Source organism: Myodes glareolus, chromosome 2, assembly GCF_982192425.1.
Source record: "Myodes glareolus chromosome 2, mMyoGla1.1, whole genome shotgun sequence".
NCBI lineage: Eukaryota > Metazoa > Chordata > Mammalia > Rodentia > Cricetidae > Myodes > Myodes glareolus.
The window spans coordinates 51,391,354-51,418,524 of NC_142027.1; the positions used below are offsets into that span (position 1 = coordinate 51,391,354).

General features: G+C 49.6%; 1 protein-coding gene across 6 annotated transcripts in view; it reads right to left on the reverse strand.

Annotated features, from left to right (window-relative positions):
* Positions 1–1,166: 1,166 nt before the first annotated feature.
* Positions 1,167–27,171, reverse strand: part of Boc (BOC cell adhesion associated, oncogene regulated) — a 76,210-nt gene continuing 50,205 nt past the window's right edge. For 3 of the 6 annotated variants that reach the window (XM_085685585.2, XM_085685584.2, XM_085685589.2), the window contains 16 exons: positions 20,783–20,929; positions 18,783–18,926; positions 17,357–17,650; positions 16,735–17,007; positions 13,000–13,304; positions 9,759–9,921; positions 9,242–9,352; positions 8,612–8,818; positions 8,105–8,286; positions 7,501–7,606; positions 7,129–7,251; positions 4,735–4,956; positions 3,872–4,107; positions 3,598–3,677; positions 2,814–3,004; positions 1,167–1,854 (listed from right to left, as the gene is read on the reverse strand). In XM_085685585.2, coding sequence (XP_085541711.2) covers positions 1,673–1,854; positions 2,814–3,004; positions 3,598–3,677; positions 3,872–4,107; positions 4,735–4,956; positions 7,129–7,251; positions 7,501–7,606; positions 8,105–8,286; positions 8,612–8,818; positions 9,242–9,352; positions 9,759–9,921; positions 13,000–13,304; positions 16,735–17,007; positions 17,357–17,650; positions 18,783–18,926; positions 20,783–20,929 — 2,966 coding nt within the window. In that variant the 3' untranslated portion in view covers positions 1,167–1,672. The remainder of the gene's footprint in view (positions 1,855–2,813; positions 3,005–3,597; positions 3,678–3,871; positions 4,108–4,734; positions 4,957–7,128; positions 7,252–7,500; positions 7,607–8,104; positions 8,287–8,611; positions 8,819–9,241; positions 9,353–9,758; positions 9,922–12,999; positions 13,305–16,734; positions 17,008–17,356; positions 17,651–18,782; positions 18,927–20,782; positions 20,930–27,171) is intronic. The other 3 variants (XM_085685587.2, XM_085685588.2, XM_085685586.2) reach the window with 3 other exon arrangements.

The window sequence follows — 27,171 nt, forward strand, 5'->3', positions numbered from 1 at the left end:
GCCCACTTGACCGTTTAGATCATGAAGAAGTAAAAGCAAAGTGAGGTTTCTGAAGAAACAAATTTCCAACCGTCTGGCAGGTGAACTGTAGCTCAGACTGGAGGTGGATCAGCAAAAGACTGTGAACATCAGCCTCGGCCACTGCTTTCCCAGAAGGACCTTCAAGGTTCACTACCTGTGATTAAAATCACCTTACTTCCTCTCTTCCAGTATTATCCGCTCCCTTCCTATAATTTCCACGTTCTTTATAGTCATCTCAATAAATACTTTGAAAGCACCACCTTGCTAAAAACACATGCTGCATTTTGAGGAAGGTTCTTGCATTTATGGAAAACGGATGCGAATCTATAAAAGGGCAGGTGCAGTACTTCTTCTACCCAGCAGATGGTGCACTCATCCCAAACAATCAGACTGAAAGCGGTTCCCTGGGCTTAGGATTCTGTTTATCAAATTCTTTGAGTAGAAGCAGAGTTTGATACAACTCTTCATAAGATTAAAAGTGTCAGGCAACTTTCAGTTCTTCATTTTCCTGAAATGTACAATCTTTCCCCATACAATGAACGCTTGCGTGAAAACTTGCATTGAAATTTCCAGTTTCCAGTTAGTTCCACACATAAAGGTTTTAAGTTTATATATACACACACACACAGACAGACACACGTATGGACAGCCACACACCAACCTATGGATGATCCTTTGTGGGACAACACTAAATAAATGTTGATTTGAAATAGGTCAACTCCTCCAGCACTGAATGGTAACTTTAGAATGAGGGGACCACATGTTCATATGTAGCACAGCACTAAACTGAATGGTGAACACACCCGCACCCGCACGCATGCACGCACGCACACACACCTCCCTAAAAAGGATTAGCTTCATTCCCGCAATTGGCAGACACTCGCCTCCGGCCCAGGAAGAGAGCAGGAACCTGCTGCGCTCTGTCCGTGTATTCCCTCTTGGAGGAAACAATTACTAATGTCATTTTACACGAGTCCAAACACAATGTTCATTGTTTAAAGAGACAAAAACATGAAAACCATCTGCTACTGTTTGCGGAGTTTATCACTTGATGGATTAGAGACGTCACGAGCAGTCATTTTCTGCTGGTACTGCGAGACAGGACTCCCACCGGCTAAAGAAAGCGCTGACTCACATGACTAAGCTGAAGGTTACAGAAGACTAAACATTTATTTAGAAGTTACAGTGTTTGTTTTTACAGAGATATGTTGCCACAGATTATTGACTCTGGATGGTCCTTAAGGTTTACAGTGCTGTACACATCTGGACCTTTTCTCATGGCATCTTGAAAATGTGTCCTGTGCCACCAAATCCAAGTGGTTTTCCTGTGGCTGTTTCCCTTGTGCTGGCTCTTTGTGAGCGGGGCACTCAGGGTCCTTCTGCCAACAGCCTCAGGCAGCTGCAGGTTCCGGGGGCATCTGAAGCCTGTCAATCTGTGCCACTGGACTTGAGTTGTCTTGCTGCTTGCTTTCCTCCTTGTGCCATAAAGGGGAGGTTTCCCTATCTCTCCAGAATTATAGAAACACATATACATTTATTTACAAGTGCATAAATATATAAATATGGCTATAATAGAAAAATAAATACCAATTTTCTCTGTCTCTTTGAAAACAACAACAATATATAGTCTTTCTGGGATACTGGCTTCAGACTAAATTGTCGGGGGTGGTGTTTCAAAAGACACGTGAACTGATGGGCTGGGAGAGAGCCGTACCCCAAGTTCCTGTCCTGTGTAGGAAGGGTGCTGGGGACACCAGTCTCCTCCACCCACTTGGCAGGAGTCAAAACTGTCTACTTCTTCAACTGGTACAAGGCCCAAACAGCACCGGGGCCCTGCGGGGAGAAAAAAGTAGGCAACATTAAAATCTAGACTGTCCAGTCTTGAGCTAATTCATTTTCATCTGTGGCTGCCACAATGGTCACACTGGTCCCACTGGTCACACTGATCACCCTGGCCAGGAAGGAGAGGACCACTGACTAACCACCTATGTTGGGACCAGAGGGTCTGAACAGCTTTACAGTGCTGTAGAGTCTAAAACACGCTGCTTGTGGCCATCGGCTATATGCATGAGACACAAAGGGACTCTTTCTAGGGTCAGGCGGTGGTTCTACAAGCCATTCGCCTTGTCCAGCCGAATTTTATTTTCACGACAATTGGTCTGACTCTGGGAGCTGATGCTCTTTTAGAACTTAATGTCCTAGAGATGATTCAGGATCGACACGGAATGGGCACGTACATCCCAGAAGCTAAGGGACACCATCTAATCCTCTGAAGTACCAAGCGCCCCCAACCAAGTCCTGGTAGATTGGCTTGAAGTTGGGTACAGCGGGAACCACGGGCGCGGGCGGCCCCTGGAAGAACAAGTTCGGTGAAGCGCAGGGTCCAAGGGTGACGTGTGTATGAACACGGTTCCCTGATGACTGATGAGAACCACTCCCCAGTTAAGACATGACTCAACAGAGCAAGGGATTAGAGAGGCTGCCACGTGACGAGAGGCAGAATCTGCGAATGGCCCTGAACCTGAAATGGAGGGACCAAACAGGTTTCCTCCTTTGGAACTACAGAACGCCTTTCTTCTCTGCCTTTGAGGATCACAGCGGCAGTGGAATCAGACTGACGTGGCAGCACCTCCCCCCTCCCCACCTCCCCAGGCCCTTAGTAGCAAAGGGGAGCAGCCATTCACCCCAACTCCAAAATGCTTCCTTGAAGACAGCGGTCCCTTTTCCTTGAAGCCGTTCCTGGCTTATGGGTGACCACATCAGACAGTTTCTCCCTGTTGCCCCTGACTGACCTGAGTGATAAGGAGGATCCCACGAAACTTCCAGGCCAGGACCGTCAGGTGCCCTCCTCATTGCTGTCTGGCAGGTGGGGACAGGTTCCTTCTGGAGGTGACAGCAGTCTTGAGGCTGGAGCAGCTGGTGAGTCGAGTCATCAGGCAATGTGTATAAAAAAGCGCCTTCCTCGGAGCTCGACGTGGGACCTCTGCATCGTACAAGAGTAGACGGGATGGGTAAGGCAGGGCAGAATGGGCCTGGCCTCTCAGGCTCTGGCTCCTTTCCTCCATCTAAAGGTGTCAGATCAGGTTAGAGCTGAGAGCACACACCATTCCCCTGTGAATACCAGGAGGTGCCACACTTAATTCAACCAGCGATAGTTTAGCTTTATTGTGGCAGGTGGATAACATTGTTCAGGGGCCTGCAGGCAAAATCGGTTATATCTCAAGGGTTTTGGTGAGCCAGTGAGCAACAGGTGCTGAGAAACAGCTGAAGCCCCCAAGCAAGAAGAGAGATACTGTGCACACAGCACTTGCCCACGGGGTAACTGAGCAGGAAGGGCATCATGACTGGGCACACAGCACTTGCCCATGGGGTAACTGAGCAGGAAGGGCATCATAACTGGGCACACAGCACTTGCCCACGGAGTAATAGCTATAGCAAGCACAAATGGCAAACTTGGGAATCCTTGCAAGAAGCGTTGCTTGATTCTGAGTGACAGACTTTGGTCATGATGAGCTAAAGTGAATTGGAGGCTTTGGGGCTTGGGACTAAAAGCAGGGACAGGAAGGGCCTGGTTACCTGACAGCCTGCTGGCTCTGAGGGTCATATCCACTGCCAACAATGGTCTGCCTAAGTGGGGTGCTGGCTTCTTCCTGCTGCTTGAAGGAAAGAAGAAGGAAAGGTCATTCCAGGAGTCCAAGCAACTTCCCAGTGCTGGTTTTTGAGAGGGGTGAGCTGCAGTTGACTGTAGGGAGCCCAGCCCAGCACCTCTGGATGAACAGGGAGAAGGCCCAAGAGGCAGCTCATTGTCCTCCATATATGCAGCTGGGTCCCACACTCATGAGCCCATTACCTGTGCAAGCTCTCCTGGGCAGCGCCGCTGAGGTTTCCTGCCTGGGCAGCCCGCTGCAGCCACAGGGCATCCCCGGCTTCCGTGCAGTCGGCTGGCACAGGCCCGTCCATTGATGCCACTGAGGTAAGGCTGACCATTGGCTTGATGGCCTGGAAGTCCTCCCAATGGCACCATCGTGTATTGGCAGGAGGAAGACAGGAGGGCACTTCGAGGAAATCCCAGATCTGTTGTGTGTTCTGAAGAGCAGAAGACAGAGGTATACTTAGCCTCCTGGGAAAAGCCCCCTCTCACCGTGTCAGAGGCTGTGAGATGACGGTCCAAGAGTCTGACGATGCTTTTTCTGAGACTTCTCGTCACCCATGTCTTCTTTTGGGTGAAAGAGATAGGAAGACAAGGGGGCAAGGGCTTAGGGAGCGACGACGTGAAAAGGGCCATTGTGTAGTAGGGGAGTCAGCTGAGGCTATTGCTATTTGAAGCAGAAAGTAGTGGGCAAGTCAGGTTAGCCCACGAGGAAGGGGAGGCTCAAGGCAGCTCCTGCTGGATGGAAGAGCAGAAAACGGGAAGAGGTGGGAGCAGTTCATATACGAATATGTGTTCGAGAAAAGGCTTCAGACACTGGAAAAGGACGGAGCAGGTAAACACCAAGAGCCAGAGGTGTGATAGGGCACCTGCTCTTGATAGACATCTGCAAGCCAAGAGGGAAGAAGCCAAGAGGGCTTGCCTCAGATAGTCCCTATGTCTGTGGTCACCTGGTAGCTTGAGCCGTCAGGGAGGTCCAGCCTGGGAACCTGCCCGCTTGTTGTGCTGAGACACCTCCTCCCTCCCCCAGCTCCTTCCCGCCTGTGCTGAGGTGTGGTACTCACTCTGCTTAGCCCAGGCTCTCCAGAGGCAGAAGGGGATGAAAGTCACGATGATGAGGACAATGGAGCCCAGAACGACCCCCACAATCAGATAGGGCAGGTCACTGGCACGTGCCACCATGGCCCCAGTGCCCACCGGCCGCTCCATGGTTTCGAGCGGTGGGGGCTGTGGTGGGGGCAGAGTTAAGGGTGGGGGCCGACCAGGCTGACCGGAAATTTTCCGAGCTGCAATTGAAGACAAAACTCACATCAGTATTGATTTCTCTGTCATTTTCTCTACAACAAATAGGAAAACAGAGCACTCCTCAGATGCATGAAGACAGGAAATGGGCCAAGCTGCCAAGATGGGGGTCACGATAGGGCTTATTTGGATCACATCTGTAACTTATTGTGACACTGGTACCTAACGTGAAGTACATTGTTGGCCTGAAACATATTCCAGCACGCATGTTTGTGAGCCAAGCCCTGAGTCAGAGTGGACAGGGGTAGTCGTGTTTTCTGAAATTAAATGCATGAGAGCAGTAAAGGACCTCTGGGGAAGACCCTTCCCACAGCTGTGCCATTTCTAGGGCGATTAAGGGATGTGAAATGTTAGGTATTAGCTTGGGTTGCAGAGGAGAAGGACATTTGGGGACATTGTGGGACAGATAACTGGTAAATGCAAATCAAAAACAGAACATTAAGACATGTTCCTCACTGGGGTTTGCTACTGTGGGTGAACCTGAATGAACTCTGCCACATACTGCTCTCTTGCTTTCTGATGTCACAGCCTCCTGGTCTAGCACGATTCATCCTTTCTTCTGTTCCTCCCATCCCAGAAGGCCGTCCCAGTTCCTTTTAGTCTGTGTAAGCTCTGTTCCCGTGATTCTCTTAAGTCCTAAGGACTTTGGGCCCAGGTGACCTAGTGTTTTTTTGTTTGCTTGTTTATTTGTTTGTTTGAGACAGGGTTTCCCTTTGTAGCTTTGGAGCCTGTCCTGGAACTCACTCTTGTAAACCAGGCTGACCTCAGACTCACAGAGGTGCGCCTGTCTCTGCCTCCCGAGTGCTGGGATTAGAGGCCTGCGCCACCGCCCTGCGACCTACTGTTTTTATCAGATGCTTTGAGCATCCCCAAAGAATCAGCCATTGGTAACTTTCCCAGTCCTTTTTCCCCATTCCTATGTGGTCCATTTCTCTTTTTGCCTTCTCCATCCCAACAGACAGCAGCCACCTGAGCAGTGTTCTAGGTGAAAACCTCAAGTTTGCTTTTAAGTACTTTATTTTCCCCCAACCCAGCATGCACTTGGCCCAGGTCTTGCCCAAAAGCAATGATGGAAACTGTTCTTTTCACCTTTATTTCAGAGTCCCAGCTCTCTCCCCTCAGCCCACCCGTGACCCTTATTACCAAGAAGCCCCACGAGGACCTCCTCCAGCTCACAGTCCCTCTGGCATCCTTCAGTGACCCGCTGCCGCTGGTGTCTCTGGCCTTTCCCCTAAGCTGCCCCTTCTCCTCCCATTGGAACGGCCTTTTAGGTTTGACGTGTCCCCCAGGCCACTCCCTCCCCATTCCAGCCTAAAGAGACAGTCTGGAGACCTAAGAAGGCCTTATGAAGCTGCTTGCCTTCCCTGAGTACTCTGTGGTCAGATTGACGTGAGTTTGGGCTGTGTGCACGTATGTCCCTCTCTTTGGTGGACATGGCACCGAGGCCACGTGCACACCGGAGGTGCTAAGTGAGGTGACCAAAGGCACTGTAAAATGGGACAGAGAACACTGCTGTCTCAGTCACAGGAAAGTGCTGTTTTCTCTGGATTCCTTTGTGATCTTCTGATAGTGTCCCTGGCAATACTCGGCTTTATCTCATTGTGAGTATTTAAAAACTGGAATCGCTGAGCAATGCACACATTTTAAGAAGTGCATGTGGGTGTTTAATGTTTCAGTGCAGAAAAGAAGCCTGGGATTGTAGCTATATGGGACTGCTTGAAGCTGGCTCTACCATATCTTGGCTGTGTAACTTTGGCCAAGATGCATATCTAAAGAGTTTCCTGATGTTCAGATCTCCTTCCCATCTTACCAGACTGCAGTGGAATTAAATAAACCAACCAACACACACACAAAAACCCAAGAAATATAGCGTATGTGGAACATTTCCATCTGAAGAACATTTCCATCTGAAGATGGGTTCTATTCCTAATGAGATCATGGATCAGTTAATTCTCAAGTCCTTGAAGCCATCATGATGGTAGTTTACACATGTCGACACAAAGTACAAACAAATAGGAAGGGTAGCAACTGATGAGGTCTGGGATACTTGGAAAAATCAGGGTCTTCTTGGAAAGGGATACCTGGGTGAATGGAAGCAAGACTTTGCTCAACCTTGTGGGAATTCCCAGGACAGGAGGGGACCCAGGGAGAATCACCTTTGGTCTCACAGATCATGACGTTGCTGAACTCGCTCTCCCCTCCTTCATTGAAGCATTGCATCTTAATGTCGTAGGAGGTCTCCGGCTGCAAGTGGCTGATGGAGTGCCAGTACCTGTCCCCTGGGAAGGAGAGCGAGGGTCACTATGGTTGTTTATTGCCACTGACCAACGCAGGAGGCATAGGAGAATTGTTTGGTGACCACTCATGTTTCTGTTTTGCTGTGGTCATTAAAAAAGAAGCGTACTGAGTCTTTTAACTGGATGGCTCCATGTGTGTCATAAATGACTCAATGACACTTAGCATAGATGAGGTTTTACCAACCCCAGGCTCCTCTTGTCAGCAAAGGTCACACTATCCACACATCTTACCTTCCACCATGTCCTTCTTGTAATCACTGTCATTATCGCTATCCGTGGGTCGGTAGTAGATATAGAAGCCATGGATTGGAGTGTTGTTGTTACTGGCTGGGATATACTACATGGAATGGAGAAGAGACATGTTGATAGTGAATCAGAAGCATCATCAAAGCCAAACCACAAAGCTGTGCAATCTCCTCCCCAGTGTTTGAACTTCGTGGGGACCCCAGCAAACATTCCCGGCTAAGACCCTCAGGCTCTCTGAAGAAGACTGTAGAGATCAGGCTTTATTTTATTTTGCCGATGGGCCCTGGAGTTTTTAGAAGAAATAAATTGCACTTATTCAAAGACTTTGGTTCCTGAGCCCCCTGAAAACATGACGGTAACACTGGACAAGTGTTGGGATTCCCTACGGTCTCAGGTGAAAGGCAGGAGGATGCGTGGGATGCAACAGAAAGAGAGAGCCAGGTCACCAGAGACAGTTAACAGCAGCTCCAGCGACTATCACCCAGGTCCCCCATGGTGGCCGAGCCTTCGGGTGTACCAAATGGGGAGCCAAGCCTGCGGGCAAGTAAGAGGAAGACCATCCCCATGGTGTGGTGGCCAGGCCGCTTACCATCCACTTGAGCATAATGGTGGTCTCATTGACTGCGTCCGTGAAGGTGATGTAAGGGCCTGCCACCGGCCTCTCGTACACACGGCCACTGTATCCTGACACCACGTAGGGCCGGGAGGGAGCACTAGGTTCACTCTCCCCTAGCATGTTCAAGGCACGGACGCGGAACTTGTAGGAAATGCCTGTGAGAGAAACCCTCCCTGAGTTCAGGAAATACAGTTGATTCCCCCACTGCCCACTGAGGCCTAGCCCAGGAAGATCTGGTCAGCTCTTCCCCAAAGAGGTCTACACAGGACACATAAGAATGTACATCCTCCTCAGGCCACACAGGAAGTGAGTGTGGCGTCTTCTGGAGAGAGAGGAAGGAGGAGGGGCTGAGGCAGAACCACAGATTCCATCCCTGTAAGTTCTAGGTGGGAGGATGAAGGGAGACACCCTTCATTGTTCCTCCTCCTCCATGTGGTACCAGGGCAGAGAGGACCAGGAAGAGAGACACCGGGTCCCTACCTTTCTCCAGGCCTGTGATCTCCACAGACAGCCTCGAGGGAGGGATGGCACTGGTGGCCAGTATCCAATCTCCCACTTTTTTTAGCTTCTTGTACTCCACGCGGAAAGACTGGATGGGGAAACCTCCATTGCCGCGGGGAATCCACGTCACATACACAGAGGTCTCTGAGGCCATGGAGATGGTGGGTCTGTCTGGAGCTTCTGGGGCTGGGATGGCCATGCACAGAGGAAAGATGCAGGAAGACGGAGACACCATGGGATGATGCTGTGGGCTGACTAGACCCAGCCTGGCCCGACAGGGCCTGTTTATTCTCCCAGCCCTCTGCCTGCTGCTGTTTGTTTCAAATCCCTCCGCGTGGGAGAAGGCCCAGAGCTAAATCTTCTTCTACTCTTCCCCCAAAACAGAGAACTGCTGCTCTCTGAACCCACAGACTCAGTAATTCTAGTATTTTATCCCAAGGATTCCAAGCTGTAATTTTTGTTTTTCACTGTGGTTACTAAGGAGATGCTAAGAATATGTCACCAGACTCCTGGGCTACAGCACCCTAACCTCATTCAGCCTGCAGCAACATGCCTGTGAAAGTTTGTCCCCATTGCTCATAGCCTGCCCCCAACTGCTGCTGGGCTTACGGGAGAGGCGGCCGTGGTCAGGCTGGCTGCTGCTCTGGGGGCTGGCACCAGGGTCATCTCTCTGGATCTGCTGCTCCTTGCTGGCCACGATCTCAGGTTTGGGCCGCCGTCCTGGGAGGGAAGGGATTAAGGACAGCAAGTGAGAGAGTATGTGAGCCCTCCCTTATCAAAATCCCTTCTTGCCTAAGAATCTACCCAGGGCCATGATGAGATGATACAAATATGATTTGAGAGTATTAAAAGTATGGTGTAATCCCCAGCTTTGGCCAACTCAGCTATGGTGTTGCTATTGGCCCCTGTGCTTGGGAGACATGGCGGGATGCCAGAGAGGTGGCTCATCCTTTACATGAAGAAAGGTAAGCACTTTAGCCCAGGCATATAAGTCCACAGAGGCAGCCACTGGAGAAGGATGGAGCTGCGGATGAATAGCTATACAAAGTCAATAGGATTTTGCACACGGGCCTCCTATTACTTGCCCTGGCCTTTGGAACTCTGAGCTAGGCACTTTGGACTTTACCTGTTCGGAAGGTGACCATGGCCGTCTGGCCCTCTCCGGCACAGTTGTAGGCCGCCATCTCCACTTCATATAAACTTCCAGGATCAAGACCGGTAAGGGTGAGGTGATGCTGGCTGGCTGGAATGCCAGAGATGGTCCAGTCATCAGAAGCATTTGTGACCTGCTGAAGAAGGTGACTGGGGTAAGGACCAGCCTCTCCTCTAGTGTCCAGGAGGGCTTCAGCCTTCATCCACATGGGCAGAAGAGGAGGGGATGGACCATGGGCCAAGTTGGGTGCAACTGTAGGTCCCATCTCCTGGTCTCTCGGGTAATAATCCCATGAGGGAAGCTCTCAAGGATTGCTAGAAAGCCAAGCTCAAACTGCTGGGGACTGCGCCTAAGGCCCCCCCCCATCTCCTGCAACTTCCTCCTCTAAGGTTCTCTGTGTTTGCATCCTGAGTCAAACACAGGGCCTTCCAACCAGATAAAGAGGGACACAGCCAAGAATGATGACCAAAGCTGTATCAATGGGACGCGCACCAGAGCGTTCTTGCCATGAGGGCACTACCTCACGGGTCCGCAAGTCTCAGCAATCAGTCTTCATTCTGCCTCACATCACAGGCAAAGGACCTAAGCTGAGACAGCCGAGGAAATTGCTGAAGGCTGCAGAGCTAGTGAGCACAGAAGCCCTCACGCTACATGTTCTACCACGAGGAGTCTGGGGGTAGAAAACTCCAAGATCTGACTTAATAACCATGACCGAACTCCCTCACTCCTCAGCCCTGAGCCGTTTACTTCTAAAACAAGGCAAATACGACGTCTTGGGGAATTCTGAGGTCAAATTAGATGACGTGGCATGGGTGAGGTCCCCAACAAATAAACACCTAGCTCGTTTGTCTCCTTCCTTTCTGTATGTATCATCCTCTGAGATTTCTCAACTTAATTTTTTCCTGCTCTCTATCCACACTTTTGAAGCTTAAAAACAGGGTCCATGTTAAGGATTATAAATGAATTTTTAATAAAAATTATGACAGGGTTCCAGACACCCCAAAGGCAATGGCGAGAGATAATTTCATGCAACCCTCCATCTTTTAAGAGGGGCCAGCTCCTTGTATCTCAGAAAGCCTTCCAGAATGGAAGCTGGGGTTTGATGAGGAAAGCAAGCAGCTGGTGGCGAAAGCTCTCATCCCTACGCAGAGTATTCCAGAGTAGAACAAAACCTCCCATTCAAGGCAAGTGGATGGTCTGAGCTCATTAACATTGAACTTCCAGGATTTGTTCCAAGGGGAAAGGTTTTCACAAACTGAGAATCCCCAGTGGTGCTAGAAACCCAAACACAGTAGCCCATGTCTACAGTGGACTAGGAGATGAAACTTGTTTCACGGACATGAAAATCAGAGGACTAATTTCCAACATCCCACAGAAGACAGGGCATGGAAAACACACAACCCAATTCTGACTTCTGGTCCCAACATTCTTTCTTGGGTGATGACCATTAAGCTATATTACTGCCACAAGCAAGAACGGCTTTCAAGACATACTTTCCCCCTTGGCAAGTCCACCTAAAAGCTCCACAGGGCAATGCCAAATGGAAGCCAGACTCGGCAGGGGCCCTGTCTTAACTGTCACTTCCCTGTATCCCCTCCTCCTTCTGCCCTCCCAGAACTGGCCTCATACTTCCACTGGGACCCAGAAATGAAAATAAAAAAGGCAAGAGTAATTAGTCACTGTCACACACAGTGGGAGGGTGTACGCAGCATCGGCCTGGCATTTCCGGATTACCCCCGTGCAATGCCGCCTGCCTGTCTGTTGTGGGAGGTAGCTTTAGGGCCACCTATTGGCCTGAAAAATATTATTCTTATTCTCACACTGGTTTTTGTCTCTTGGGTACCATGCTTGGCCTTCCCTGATTTTGGCCTACAATTCACAGGGAGGTGTCTGATTACACAGGAAAATAAAGATGGGGCCCAGCCCTGCCCTGGAACACAGGCTAAACAAGGCTGTTACTTTTCATAAAACCCTTCACACCTTTTGCTGTTCCAAGGAGTGGGTTGGAGGTGGAGATGGTGGTGCCTCCTATGCTTACCAGGGAAGCTACATGGCAGGACATGCTGTTGCTTGGTCTTAGGAACTTTTCTGACCACCTAATGTCTCTGGGAACTCCTCTGGCTCCCAGGTCTTCGGGGAGGGAAAGACAAAGAAAAGGACAGCCTATGAGAGGCCAGCAGTGTTTGCAGTGGGGACCTGGTTTGTGCAGGGCAGAACACTCCACCGAGGAAGGGTAGTCTTGCTTTCCTATTTGCTTTTGGAATAGGAAAAAGTGAGTAAATATTTTCAGTTCCATTTCACATTCCCACATTTTCTTCCAAGTGCACAAACCATCTTTATAAGCAATAAATAAGTAAATAGAATTATAAATGAAGATAAACTCCACATTTAGAAAAGGATGCTGGTGATAATATTTTTTAATCCATTTAAACACCAGCATTTTTCTACTATCTGATGGGATTAAAAAGAAACAGCACAAAGTTGTGGTGGGCAGAAATGCTGTCTTATGAGGAATTTTATCTCATCTTCCTTCCACAGCTTTGAAGGACAGTGGCAGCCTGAAGGCCTTGGTCCGCCTCATCACCGTGTCCGAGACCATGGGGCCAGCACAGCTCTGTCTTGCAGCCTCTCGCCATCTAAAAGGCTCTCCCTGACCCTTCTACAGTAGCCCCTGGGCAGATTCCCTTTGTTGAGAGGAAACAGCTAAGGTCTCAATGTCGTGATGTGCCAGGCTCTACTGCCTGCTGGTTAAACTGGAGCTACCACAGTATCTGAGGACTGAGAGCATTTCACAGCCTACTTTGCCTCCTAATATTTGTTTTCCCGGCTGGACAGACCATGTGCCCTGCTAAAGTCACCACAGGGATTTAAAAAAAAAAAAAAGCTTGTTTTGGTTGAAAAACAAATGGAAATAGCATCACCAAAATATGATGGGGGTAAGTGGGGAGGGTGGTGATGGTAATGGGAGGGAGGGAGTTATCTCTGGACTTTGAGTACACAAAGCCTGCTCCACACAGGCAGAGGCTCTGTGTGGGCCTCTGAGCCACCACCTGTCTATATTGCCATTAGGGTAGCGACAGGCGTTTGAGAAGATGGAAGGGCACAGTTGTGGTGCCCTAGCGGTCTGACTTCAGGTCAGGAGACAGAAAGACTCACTTCAGCCTCACTAAGAGGAGGCTCACAGGGAGACGGTGGTACAGTGCCAGGGTCATACCTTACGATGTTTCACCACGTAGTACAGGATGGGTGCTTGGCTGCTGCTTTCATGCCGAGGTCGCCAGATCAGCTCATAGGAATCAGTCTTGGAGGTTCGGGGTGAGCTGAGGATGATGGGGGCCTCTGCAGGGGCGACTTGCTCCTCTCCCAGGCACTTCAGGGAGGTCGGTTGTACTGATGTGGGAGGCTTAACAAACCCTAGTTGCTCCCGCAGCATCTGGTCAGGTCTGCTGGGTCTGGAGGGCGGCATGGGAGGTGTGGCAGCAACTGGCTTAGCATCTCTTCCGGGTCTCAGGGTCGTGTCTGAGGACCAAGCAGGAAAGAGAAGGGAAGGAGGAAGGTGTTAGTGGCCCTGATCACCTGCCAGGGAGAAAACAGAAGAAAATCAGAGGAGACCTAAGAACCCCCATCAGCCCACCTGTGACACACAACCAGGCTCTGCAGAAGAGAAGGCTGGTGCCCTTGTCATGCCAGAAGGAAAAGGATGCGTGTCCACTTGGACCAGGCCTCTTGCTGCTGTTTGAAGGCAGAAAACAGGCAGCGTCTATGTAACCTGTTGCCCGTGTCTTCAGGATGTGTATTTGAGTGGTGCTGAGGTTTATATTTAATTTTTATTGAATTTTAAGAGTGTTTGTGTGTGTGTGTGTGTGTGTGTGTGTGTGTGTGTGTGTGTGTGCACGCCACAGAGTGAATATGGTGGTCAGAGGACAACTTTGGGGAGTTGGCTGTCTGTGTGGGTGGGTCCTGGGGCTTGAACTCAGGTCTTCAGGCTTGGCAGGAAGCGCCTTTACCTGCTGAGCCATTTCATTGGAGCAGATGTGATACCTTAAAGCTCAAATATTCCCTACAGGGTATATTTAAAAGATTGGTTCCCAACCAATAGCGCCATTTTTGGGGGATTTGGAGCCTCTCTGGAGGAAGTAGGTCACTGTGGCGTATTTCTGAAGGTTGTCCCTCTCCCCAGTTCCTTCCTCTCTGTTTACAATCTGCCATACTGTTTCTGTCACAGGAACTGACATGAAGTTCTTCCTCACTCTGGTCCCAAAACCTCTGAAACCGTGAACCAAAACAAACGATTCCCGCCCTCTGAGCTGTTTTCTCCCTCGATGCCATTTTGTCTGCTACGGGGCTGGAGAAAGTGACGAGCACAGAAAGATGGCACCAGAGAAGCGGGATTGAGATTGCAGCTAAATCTGCCTTGTGGTTCTTGTGCCTTTTGGTGCTGATTTACAGCAGGGATCTGCAGAACAGACATGAGTGCTAAGAAAGCTCTAGGCGCTGTCCGCAGAACTTAACGGGCTTCTGGTGGGAGCCCGGAAAAGCAGGAAGCTGACGGAGGTGACAGGAGAGACTGTACTTTAGATAGAGCAAGACAGACGTAAGCTAGACTTAAGGACTTAGATAGGAAAGATGGAACGAGAACACAGGGGCAAAGACTTCTCCAAAAGCTAAGTTTGAAAGCAACAGACTAACTAGAGGAAATTACAAGGGGGTTAGCATCCAAGCCATGGCGTGCTTAGTGCTAGTTGATTTTACAAGGCCTAGAGTGAGAATTAGGAACAAGAAGGACTGTGAAGCCTTTTGAAAAACATACTTTTGGCCATGGAGGTGGTTAAAGCCGTCAGAGCCATTAGGGGGAAGTCACACACTTTGTACCAAGATGGTACAAAAGGCATCTTGAGAGCATGTCAAGAACTGGCTTTACCCCACTCAGGGCAGCCTCGAGCGTGTAAAGGTTTTAAATCCTTTCACAGACTTTGCTTTGAGACGAGAACTCTCTGGGACAACCTGCTCACATGGGGTCACTTTGGGAAGTGCTTCTCCTTCATCCAGACATTCAGGCATCCATTGACCACTGTGTTGTAGCTGGGTTCCAGATGGGATAGTGCCATCCACAAGGCAAGAGTTGTGTAGACAGGCAGAGTGCGAGAGCTGTGAGGTCACAGACACTTCCTCCCAAGAGGAAGGCCTGACAGACCGGGCAGTGCAGAACAAAATCACAATCCCTGCGAGGAGCCCTTGAGACAGTGGCGCATGCAATCGTGGGCTACAACAGAGCTCCAAGAAGGTGAGAGATACCCTCAAACATGGAATGCTTGCCAAGGAACGCAACAGGCAATGCAAGGCGCTAACCCAAGAGAGAGAGGCCAGGTGGGCTGCAAGTGCCCAAGCCTGCCGAGACTCACATCCATGCTGCCCAGATACTGGATACAGAGCTATGGGACTTAAGGTTCACTCATCCTGTTGGGTTTGGCTTTGCTTTGTTCCTATCTCTCCTTTCTACACCACTCCATCTTTTCGAAACAACTGTGTTTACTCTGTGCTGTTGTGCATGGAAAGCATAATGCTAGTCTTTTCCGTAGCTCATGGCAGAGAGCTTGTCTTGAGTCTCAGAAGAGACTTTGAACTTGGACTTTTTTAAAGATTTACTTTTTTATTTGTGTGTATGCATCTGTATGAGTTGATGTGCACTATGTGAGTGCAAAAGCCTTTGGGGACCAGAAGAAGGAGTCAGAGCCCCTGAACTACAGTTCAGGGAGTGGTGAACTACTTGACATTGGTTCTAGAAACTGAACTTGGGTCCTCGAGTTGACAGAGGGAGGATTTGCGATGGTTAATCTTGACTGTCAGTTTCGCTTGGTTGAGAAACACATCAGAGGCTAGGAAAGCACACCTTTGGGTTTAGAGATTTAAGGTGTTTCTTGAGAGGATTAACCAAAGGGAAAGACCCGCCTCTAACATAGGAACTGCCATCTTTTAGGCTGAGAGCCCAGTGGAATAAAATGGAAGAGAAGACAAAGCCAGTTAGTATAGCAGGACCTTTTAGGTGTCTCCCGAATGTGAATGGCTCTGCCTCACCATACCCTCCTTACCATGAGGGACTGAAACCATGAGCCAAAAAACCCAACAACCCTTTCCGCCTTCAAAGTTGTTCCCCTTGGGCATCTGCTACAGCAATGACCAACAAGCACACACGAATTATCCCATTTGCTCTAAAAGTCACCGGGACCTTAGCTCTCTTTGCTACGCTGGGCTGGGAACATGTCCTTTCACCATGAAACTCTAACACTAGCACACCATGGCAGTCTTCTCCTACTCCACCGAGGTGACTGGAGTCATGAACTCAATTGGGAATGCTCTCTGAGACTCTAGAAGCAAGAGCAGCGGCAACAATTCCATCCACAGACTTTCCCAGCCTTGGTCTCAACCCCACTAGACACCACCCACCCCCATAGGATATTGAGAGATGATAATGATCACACACACACACACACACACACACACACACACACACACACACACAGTCATCCACTGTAGTCTTCTCTCAAATTCTTTCCCTGGTTTCATCTCCTGTACGGGAAGCGTTTTCAGTAGAGGGCATCTTTCTCGTGTGCTGCATTCCCTCACGATAGGTGCCCCACCAGTACAAAAGGGACAACTGAAGTGACTCTAGCTGAAAAGGAAGGACCTACTTGCCCTTGTTTTAAAGTCCTGGTTTTTAAGCTTGATTCTGCATAATCACAGAAGCCCACAGACTTGGAAAGCTAATTCACTTTTGAAATTTTCACCAAAGAGGTCATGTGCACAGATGGAAATTTGCACACTTAATTTACTAATAAGAGAGTGTGGTTTTGATCTTGCAACTGCAAGTCACTAAGGTCAACTGTACTGGAAGAAAGGGCTAGAGGCCTGCTCAGCTGGAGTTCCTGACCTCTGGGCTGCTTACACTCACCTGGCCGGGCAGTTCTCAGTTGGACCACAGCGTGGGCACTGCCCACTTCATTCTCAGCCATACACTGGTACACGCCTTCGTCCTCAGGCCCGACACTGACCACACGCAGGGCTCTGCGAGAGAGCCGGAGGCGCTGGCTGGAGGTGAGGGGCACGGCATTCCTCAGCCACAGCACAGAGGGTGGGGGGTTTCCACGAACCTCACAGGTGAGCTTTGCACTCTGGCCCCATGGGATGACCAGCTGGGACAGCTCCACAGTGACCTCAGGGGGTTCTGTGGAGAAAACAGATCAGAATGTGGAGGGTTGCATTTTCCCACCCCCAGGACTACAAAGCCTTTGAGTGGCTTTGAGTGGCTTCCCCCTCCTTGGCTGTGGGACTCTTTCTATGAGAGGAGGGTGTGTATGTGTGTGGTGTGTGTGTGTAAGGGTAATGTGTCTAGGTGACTAAAGATCACACAAGGATCCAGGGCCCTAAGATCTAAGAACCTCTGTCTTTCCAATGTGTTTCCCTACTATGGCCTTTCACAATGTAACCCTCCCTGAGCTAGGTTAGATGCTTCTGGAACGACCAGCAATGTCAGAGGGGAAGATTAAAGAGGATGTATCCATGGGAATGCTCACCAAAGACCTGGACATTGTAGAGGATGACAGCTACGCCGGGTTCCCCAACCCCGTTGTTAGCCATACAGCGATAGGTGCCTGAGTCCTCTTCGCTGGTAGCGTCAATAAGCAAGTTGGTCAGCAGGAAGCGAGTCTTGTTGTAGCCGGCAACGCTGGACCCATCCTTGGCCCACGTGACTTGAGGTGGCGGGATCCCACTGGCCACACATTCCAGTATGAGACTCTGGCCTTTGGTGACAATGACAGTCTGGGCTTCCAGCGGGTAAATGATGCGGGCAGCCTCAGCGGTGGACCCTGGAGAGGGAAGAAGGAAATGGACACACACATGAACTTCCCCCATCCTGTCTCTGATGACCCAGCCCCAGAAGAGTTCCGGAGATGATGGGCTTGAGATGAAACAACCCCTTTGAGGCTCACAACATAGCTAAAGCAATGCCACTTGCCAGGGGCAAGGTTTTTCTCCTACAGAGAACATAACTTAGGGTGTTAACTAGAGGCGCTTACAGAGAGCAAGGGTGCAAAGAGGAAACTGTCTGAACGTCACAGGCAGTATTTCCTGCTTAGCTTCAGGCAGTGCACCTTGAGTCTGATGATGAAGTGAGAGACGGAGACCTGCTAGGCCCCACCTAGACTTCAGCATCCAAGCTGGTATGTCCCTTACAGGATGAGCAACCCACTCAGCTGAGCAGGAGCCACTGTTTAAAGTCATACATTTTTTTTACACTGCAAGGTCCCCAAACACAAAACGGCTTAATAGAGAGAGCAGCCATCTTTCTCAATGGTGGGGAGACGGTGCATAGAATGGTTGAAAGGCAGTTGCTCCCCAGTGTGCTGCTGTGCTGGGGAGTGGTCCCTACAGAGCCTGCCCCATGACTCACCCTATAAGCCCAATAGGCCAGCCAGTGGCAGCTATAGGTTTTGAAAACCCAGAAAAACACAGTTTTGTAGACTCTTTGTCTCCATAGGAAGAGGATAAGAAAGTTTTAGCTCCATTAACTTTGGGAGAAAATTCCCTCTGGTGCCCTGCATTAGTTCACTGAGTACTTAGGAAACCTAAGAAGATGCCCAGGCGTGAGAGTGTTCACACATAAAAGGAGGAGCCTTAGATTTTCACCTGGGCACACTTTAGGAGCAGAAGGCAGGGCCAGAGGCCATCCACAAGGGTGTCGCTTGCATGAAGACACTGTGACCTCCCTTCCTACGCAGCAAACCCACCTCTCTGGCAAAGTAACACACTACGGGAGTCGCTCTCTACAGCAATGAGCTACGCTGGTGAGCAAGGCTGGGTTGCTGCCACCCCTCTTTACATCTAGGCTCACCGACCCTGAACTTGGTTTGTGGTATCCCCAGATCCCCCTGTTCTCTTTGAGCTTCGCTGGCCCTTATCCGCAATACCCCACCATCGACAAGAGAGGCTGATCCTTACGGCGCACGCGCAGCCTGTCGCTGGAGCCGGAGGTTTTTACTTCCTGCGTCACTGGGTTGTAAGCGGCACACTTGTACATGCCCTCATCCTCCTGGCTGGCATTGACGATTTGCAGATTCCCTGACGGCATGATCAGGTAGTTGTCTGTGGAGAGGTTAAGGGAGAAGGAAGATGAGGTGGGTTTGGGCACAGAATCTTACAGTCTGAAAGTCCCCTCGAGTTAAGGGGCCCCGGAGAGAATAAAGCAAAGCCTGAAATGCTCTTCTTCACATAAAACTTGGTACAGAGTCGGCAGGGTGCCAGATACGGAGCTAACTAGCCTACAGGCCCCTGAACAGCTTGGCTAAATGCCCTTGAGTTAGCACTCGGCTGTGAGACTCGGCTCACACTCTCAAGGGAGCTGGGGGAGGGTGGAAAGGATGCAGGGCTCAGCATCAATCTGGGCTTCCGCTCTGAATCTATGGACACAGCGTGATCTTGAGGAGTTCGTCCACACAGTAGGTCCACTTAGAAAGAGGCAGAATGTAATGCAGCAGTGGTGGGGCTGTCTTTAATCCCAGCACCCTGGGAAGCAGAGGCAGGCAGATCTCTGAGTTCAAGGCAGCCAGAGATACACAGAGAAACCCTGTCTTGAAGAACGGGAAAAAAGATATGCTTCTAAAATCCTATTACGATTGAGGCTTATGCCGCACAAATGAGGAAAAGATGAGTTTACGGAATTGACTTTAGCATTTCTTGCCCATCTATGTCACAACCACCACGCTAAGCCACCCCACTATGCATTTCTTCTGCTGGAGAGGAATTCCAGCCCCAAGCCAAAGCCCTCTCTGTGACGGTGATCCTGGGCTTCACTGGCCCGGCAGGCTTTGAGTGCTGTGGGTGGGGCCTGAAGCATGTGTTAGGTTTGTTAGGCAGGAGGCAGGCTCACAGCTTCTGGACAGCCGAGCGACGGGTGGCCCTCAGTTTCCTGGCAGGCAGAGCTTTCTGCCAGACTTCCTGGCCATCAGTCAGCTCTGAGCTTGGTCCTGGTGGCCCCTCCTGGGAGCCATGGTGTCACCAAGCTTGGTGCCTGCCTGCTGCTGGGCCACCCAGGTGTGAGCTGCTTAGGCAAATGCCAGATGGAATGAATCTTGCCCAGGACTGCTGCCAAGCCTTTGCTGGGAACAGGGATTAGAACCCCCACCGTCTCTTCTCTCCACACCATTATTTCTGAGTGAGTGGTTGGATCAGGGTACCTACGTTTCAAAAGCAGTGATCTTTCTTTTCTGAGTTTCTGTTTTCCTCCTAAGATATCTATCATAAGCATAAATTTCTTTTGTAAACAAAGAAATTCTGTAATATGAAAGGTGCGCATTTAGAGCTACAAGGTCAGGGCAAGTTAGGTCAGCTTGGCCTTACATGTAAGTGTATTGTGAAGGATTTTGACTTAATTTCAGTGGTCATACTCCTCCTTGTTGGCACTGTGGGCCAAACTGTGGCCTCCCCTAGGTTAGCAGTCCTGTCCACTGTGGTCTGAGCAGAAAGCTGTGAGAGCTGACATTATCCCAGTGCCCAGGAAATGGGGCAGCTGTGAGGGCCCACCAAAGGCCGTGTGTGGGAAGATTCCCTCCCACCAGGGAACGCTGAAGATCTGAGGACTCTGGGCTTGTTGGGCAGCTTTTCTCTCCATGCCTGGTGCCAGGGGCTTGAACCGACAGCATCTGGAACCAGCCATGTGCTGAGTGCCTGATCAAATGGCAACAGCTTGCCAGTGCTCTCCAGGGCCCCACAAGATGAGTTAAAGTCTGCAAGACAGGACAGAGAAACTCCATCATGGAAACTGTCCCCTTGGCATCTTTTAGAGCCAAATATTAGAGTAGAGGACAGCTGGCTAGCCTGAGGTTGGGGCTGTCAACATGATCGTGGGGACTCAGGAAGGAAGCAACAGCAATGAAACAAATGAAAGCAATCGGAAGCCAGGGATCCTGGGCTTCGCCTTGGAGTTCTTGCCAATTCCTTACCTCTAGAGGCCTCCAGCCACTCCTGTTTGACGCTGTACCGGACCTGGGCTTTTGGATGGCTCTCGGGCAGGTGGCAGGCAATGACAGCTGTGTTCCCCTCGTCCACTTCAATCACATGCTGCACATCTAACTTAAAGTCCTGGAGATCTGTGGAGAGGAAGGGAGGTTCCAGGTAGATGTGGGTGGAGAATGTCAGTGTGGCATCCTAGGATGGGTTGGTGCTGTGAGTCACAATGCGCTCTTCAGGATCTACTCTGGGCCCTAAGAGAATGATGAGACCCTTCTTGACTTCTAGTGGTATACAGAGGTTCATAAGCATTTAATACACAGTCTCATCACTGTATCGAGTGAAACTTGGGGTGTCCATAAACTTAAGTTTGGGGAGGCACAGAGAATCTGGCCTGAGGGTGACCAGAACAGTTTCTTCTGCAATACTGAACCCTAAGAGTGAGCTGGTCCTACTCAGCTGTCCTGGGTATGGGTCATGGTCAGGTTACAGATGTCCAAGTACAGCTGTAAGAAGGCTCCGAGAATGAAGACCAAAGAGGACAAGGAACAGAAATGTCAATGTTTTCCTCCTGTTCCATCAAGAACAGGCTCCCAGGTTCTCACCCATTCACACTGAAAAGTGACTCCATCACCAACCATGGTCATAGTCAAGATGCTGCTGCCCAAGATCCACAGTCTGTAATGACTAATACGCTCTGATATGGGACAGGTGGGACTCGGTGGATGTCCTGATGATACTTCTAAGTGACGAGGGGTCTCCCTGGACACTGGGACACCCCAGTCGGCACCCCGATGTGGAATGTGAGAGGAACTGAGGGTCCTGACACAAGGCTTCAGCGTCCTCTGGTGTCCCACAGCTGTTTCTTCTGTGTAAGCTTTGGGTAAGAACTGGGAGAGAATGGAGACCCATCTGGAGCAAGAGCACAATTCATGTGTCTAAGAAACAAATCTCTTTGCATGGGCCACATCACCGATGCTGTTGAAACGCTGGCCATTTCTACCATGAAGCCACGTTCTGAACGAAGCTGGGTTTTCAGGATTGTAGCCGGATCTATCTTAAGAGAAGGAGTAAAGCTAATAGAATGCGAAGAAAGGGCTAAAATATGTTACCCAGACCCTCTTTTTAGTGTGGTACCAAGGAAGCCGTGGAAGGCCACTCTCAGAGTGCAGACCGTCTCAAATTCTGCTCTATCTCTCAGCCTTGGATGTCCTGAAGTTTCACTGCAAGACTCGACCTGCTTGCAGTGTTGTTTCCAATGGGCCACTCAGAAAGGCGAGCAGAGTAGGAAGAAATAAAGTTTCTCACAAAACATGGAAAATAACGGCCGCAAATAAACTATAGTCACCACAGGGGGACCTGGTGATCAAGAGACTGGCAAGGTTGAGGAGGATGCCACTTAATAGAACTTTCTAGAAGTTGTCGGTCAGGCCACAGTAGGGAAGAAAGACCTCTGTTTTTTGTTTGTTTGTTGTTGTTGTTTGTTTTGCTGTTGTTTATGAAAAGATCATTGTCCATTTCTTTTTATTGTTAAAGCATTCACTCTCTAAGGACAGGGGTCATAACTTGATCATATATGTCCTCTGAGCCCAACTTGGGTCTTGGTCACATTTATAGCTGATAGTCATGGAAGCCAAGCTTCACAAGTTAGATGACCATTTACAAGACCGATGAACCCAGTTGTCTCAGGGAGCTTGATTAACATCATGATCTCAGGGACACGGTCCTAACACAAATGCTTCCTGAGCATTTTCAGTGTGGTTAAGGGCAGTTATTTTAGAAAAAGAATATCTGGTACCCAGGAGGTCAGAAGAGGGTATCCACTCCCCTTGAATCAGAGTTACAGACGGCTTTGAGTTGCTACACAGGGGCTAAGAATTGAACCGGGTCCTCTGGAAGAGCAACCAACGCTCTTAACTGCTGAGCCATCTTAAATCCTTAACCCCATGTGAACAAAGGAGCCTACATTTTCATTTTGCATGGGGGCCTGCACATTATGTAGCCCTGACCTGGCTGAGCCTCTTGGTTAGGATGATGAACGAGTTTCCATCTGAACACTGGTAATGCCACTCCTTTCAAAGCATTTCACTGAAAATATGCAAAGGCCCTGATCCTCCTTCAGGGTAGAGAGCCTTGTACCTGCCAAGTCAGGAAGCTCCCCACCAAGTGAGCTATGAGCAACTACACTTCGGGGGCATCTGGAAAATTCCCCAGGCACTAAGAAACGCTCTCCTCCACGGTCTAATAAATCTAAAGCTACCCCCCCCCAAGTGTTGTTTTCTTTACATCTTTTCTTTACATCATTCCAGGGAAAATTGCCTGGAGCGAAAATATACTTAAACTGTGCAGATCATTTTGCAAGCAAGATGTGAGCAACTGAAAGGAGTTTGGCACCAGAAAGCCTTCTCCATCATAAAGGCCCCAGGCTCCTGCCTGCTAAAACGGGAGGCTCATCCAGGCACGGAGTAGACGCTCCACCAGGCACCCACCTCAGCAACCCAATGCGAGAGCGCTGGGGCCTCCTTAAGCCCCTCTTGGCTCTCACTGCACCCTCTGACAGCTGCTAGAGCAGAAACAGAAGGCTGCGCATTCGGGGTGGCACGAAGCTGGGCACCGGTCAGCCAGGCAGCCCAACTCTCCCTTTGTTCTGATGCCAACATGTGCACAACAGCCCGTGTGGGCAGGGCCCTGGACACCCCATCTGGGTACCCCACTCTTCACAAGGGCTGACTGGCAGGCAGTGCCTCTTGGCTTCCAAACAAATAAGCAGCACTTTGGTCTCTGCTGCTGCCCCCTCCTTGCGCCTCCTAAGCTTAAGCCTTAGCCGCCACTTCCATCACTCCCAGTTTGGCCGCTGCAGTAAAATTCGAGTTTCACTAAGGGATCAAAGGCAGAGTAATGGAGTGGTGAGAGATGTAGAAATCAGGGCCCCTAGTCCTTGTGTTCCTGGGCAGGAAGGAGGCCAGAGATGGAGGAGACTCCGTGATCAATTAATACACTAGTCAGCTATCAGTAGGCAGATGCAGAGGCAACCCGTTGGCTTCATGTGAAGGAGAAAGCAACCTGCTCCCAGGACAAGGCTCTGCAAAGCAGCTTCCTAGCCCTCAACAATGCCACACGGGGAATAAGGGGCAAGCCCTTCAGTTACAGATGGGGTTAACAGGCCTCTGTTGGTGGAAGGGTGGGTCAAGTTTCATGGGAAATGACTTGAGAGGACACCTGTCCTTGCCTGTTACCTGTGTGCTTGAGACATGCATGGCAGGAATGTTTTCTCCGCTCTGATCTTTTACCTTCCCTCACACCCTCCTTCTGCAGCCTCTCTCTGCACATTCTTCCAGCTGCTTCCTTAAACGGTCCAGCAAGCCTATTCATTTCTCAGCTCTCCACGGGGCAAAAGCCCTGGTCTCTGGGACCAGCTCTGAGGTTACTAACATGCCTTACTGTCTCAGTACGTTCTCCTTTCTGAGAAAGCTCATAGGATCTTGGTCTGTATACAGAGCCCTGCCTGGTTCCTTCCCCTGAAAAGCACAGATTCCAAAGGGAAGCTGTATATTCCCACGTGTGGGTTCTGCGAGATGCCTAGACACACTATCTGCAGGGATTTCTTCAAAGGCACGCTGGAGGTGTGTTCTACACATCCTCCTTCCACTTAAAGAGAACGTGAGGTCCAGATTCTCTTGGCCATGGGAAAAACAGGAAAGCATTGGAAGGTATGTGCAAATAATTCCTCACTGGTGAGGTGCACACGAGAAAGCACAAACGGGCACATCTTATCTTGAGTCCATTTGAACGTTTACTGCTCTCTAATCTCCATCACTCTGCCCGTAATAAGAAGCTCTTAATAATACGTCCAACAAACCAGGCAGTGTTGGCGCACACCTTTGATCCCAGAACTTGGGAGGCAGAGGCAGGAGGATTCTGTGGTCTACAGAGATAGTTCCAGGACAGCCAGGGCTACACAGAGAAACCCTGTCTTGAGAAATCAAAATAGTAATACTAATACTAATACTAATAATTAGAACTATGAGTTAAATTACATCACTGGAGGAATGTGCCTATATATGTTCAATACAAACTGTCAAATCTTAGCCGAAGGTTTACCTCCTCATTTTCAGAAAGTTCACAGAGTGCCTGGGTCTCAGTTCTATGTTCTTAGTATAACCCAAACCCCAACTTTCCAAGAGGTTCTTCACTCAGCCTTCTCCCTAAACACCCTCCTCCCTGGTGGCAAATCAAAGCCCTTTCTTTTCAGGCAGAAAAGATGGCACCTTTGCTGGATGCTGCAGGAGTCACCTATACCCCATCTTTGTGCATTAGGCTGAGGACTCAAACAATGTGGCGTTCTGGCCATGCAGGCATTTATCGCACATGGTCCTGTCCTAGCCAACTCCATGTTCTCAGAGATCAGAGGACAAGCCTGCACTTATCTGCGGAGTCTGGACAAGATCCATCAGATCGTGGGCACTGCATGGGGCTCACTTGGCAAAGCTGCTGGGATGCTTAGCATCCTTAGGGCCATGGGCAAGTTTCTGGGCTCACTGTTAGTTCTATTCCCCAACTCTTACGGCCTCCAAGCCTCAACTTGTCCTTGTGGTGACTCATTGTGTCTACAACTGAGGTTACAGAGCCTGGGAAGACCCTGTGCCAATGTGTCACTTCTCAGTGACAGACTGACCCCTGTCGTCTTTCAGTCACTTTGGACAAGGGGGTAAAGATTCTGAGTGCTTTCTCTGGCTGAATCCCTGGTTTACAACTTCATAGGAGAACTTGGGTGTGGCAGCGAAGAAGGCAGAGGATTTGATGGCGTTGCTTCAGTAAGTGGCCTTTGGCAGCATGGAGCTTCACTGAGCCGTAAACTGCTCTATCGATGGTCACACAGTCACACACCACATTCAATCCTTCGGTCACCTGAGATACCATAGCTTAGCTTCACCCACGAATTAGCCTTGAAGTAAAGTACTTTGCAAGTGGAAAACCATAAAAGCCATCTGCTGAGGATAGGGGACCAAGTAAAGCTGCAGTTGACGGTGCTCATGAGGTCAGGGAGCCTGGCACCTGGAGAGTGGCCGGGGTTTACCGTGACTTGGGCAGGCTTCTCAGAAGCTGAGCATTTGAGGAAATGACTAAACACTTACCAGTGGGTAACCAGGGCACACAGACCACCAAAGCCAAACAACTGTAACTCACAAGGCTGGCCCAAACCAGTGTTTTATATAGCAGGCATTTAGAGTGGTATCCCTTCAAGCATCATGGATGCCACCACTCAGCCATCCTGGTACTTAGGATGCAAAGGAAGTAAGATTAGGTCCTAGACAGTGGGGGCTTCTAACTGATGAGCTAGGTAAGGTCAACGTAAGAGTGGTACCCCAGCGTGGTTCTCTCTCTTCTACCAACAGCTTAAGTCAGGCCGCCACAAGCTGCACACAATTTAGGGAGGAAGTTGGAGAAGCAAGCTTCGTGCCTCACTTGGCAGACCAGGACAGTGGATAAATATGTTTGCTCTCTTTGCGCTTTTTTTTTTTGCCTGCCAATCCAATTGTACAAATAATTTTGGCTCCAAACAAAACTCTTTCCCGACAGCCATGGAAACATGACATGAAATTTCTCAAACGCAGTTTCTGATGAAAGCAAGGCAGTTGTGCTGGCTTTTATGTAAATAAAAAACAGTTCCTATGGGTGGGGAGACGTTTTGCATCTGCCAAACAGATTAGCTGTCAAATCTTGGTTTTGTTTCCCCTCAGTGAAGGTGTAACTCCCCACATTTGGAAGGTGGAAGGGTAAAGAACGGAAGGGGGATGAAAGAGGCTGTGTGTGTATATGGGGGGGGTGTCTGAAGGCAGAAAAAAAATCATAATCAGAAAAAAATCACAGTCAAGACAAGAGAGAAATCTGGGGGTGAAGAGAAGAGAGAAGGCAGGAAGAAAGGCAAGCGTGTGAGAGGAAGGAAAGAAAGAAATGAATCTATTTTGCAACGTTATTAAATGATTTGCAATAAAACTGGCTCAGGGCTTTAGGAATTTTTTTTGGCTTGAACCAATTAAAAATATTTTTAAAAGACAGAAGAGAACATGAAATGTGATTAATCCTCAAAGACAAGTCCAAGATGGAGCCATGTCTCCACCAAGTCTGGCAGCCAGATGCACCGTGAGATGCCGGCAACCATCCTCATTCATCTGGTTTCAGCGCTGCTGGGAGGTGGGGCGGGCACACAAAGATCCACTTTCTTTAGGACCCGATGAAATAGTTTGGAAAAAATACATTGAAGAAAGAGAGAGGGAAAAAAAGAAAAGATTTACTTGCCAACAACCCACATCACACATACTTCTCTGATCATCCAAATATAAATATAAATATAAACTCAGCAATGGGAAAATTCATGTGA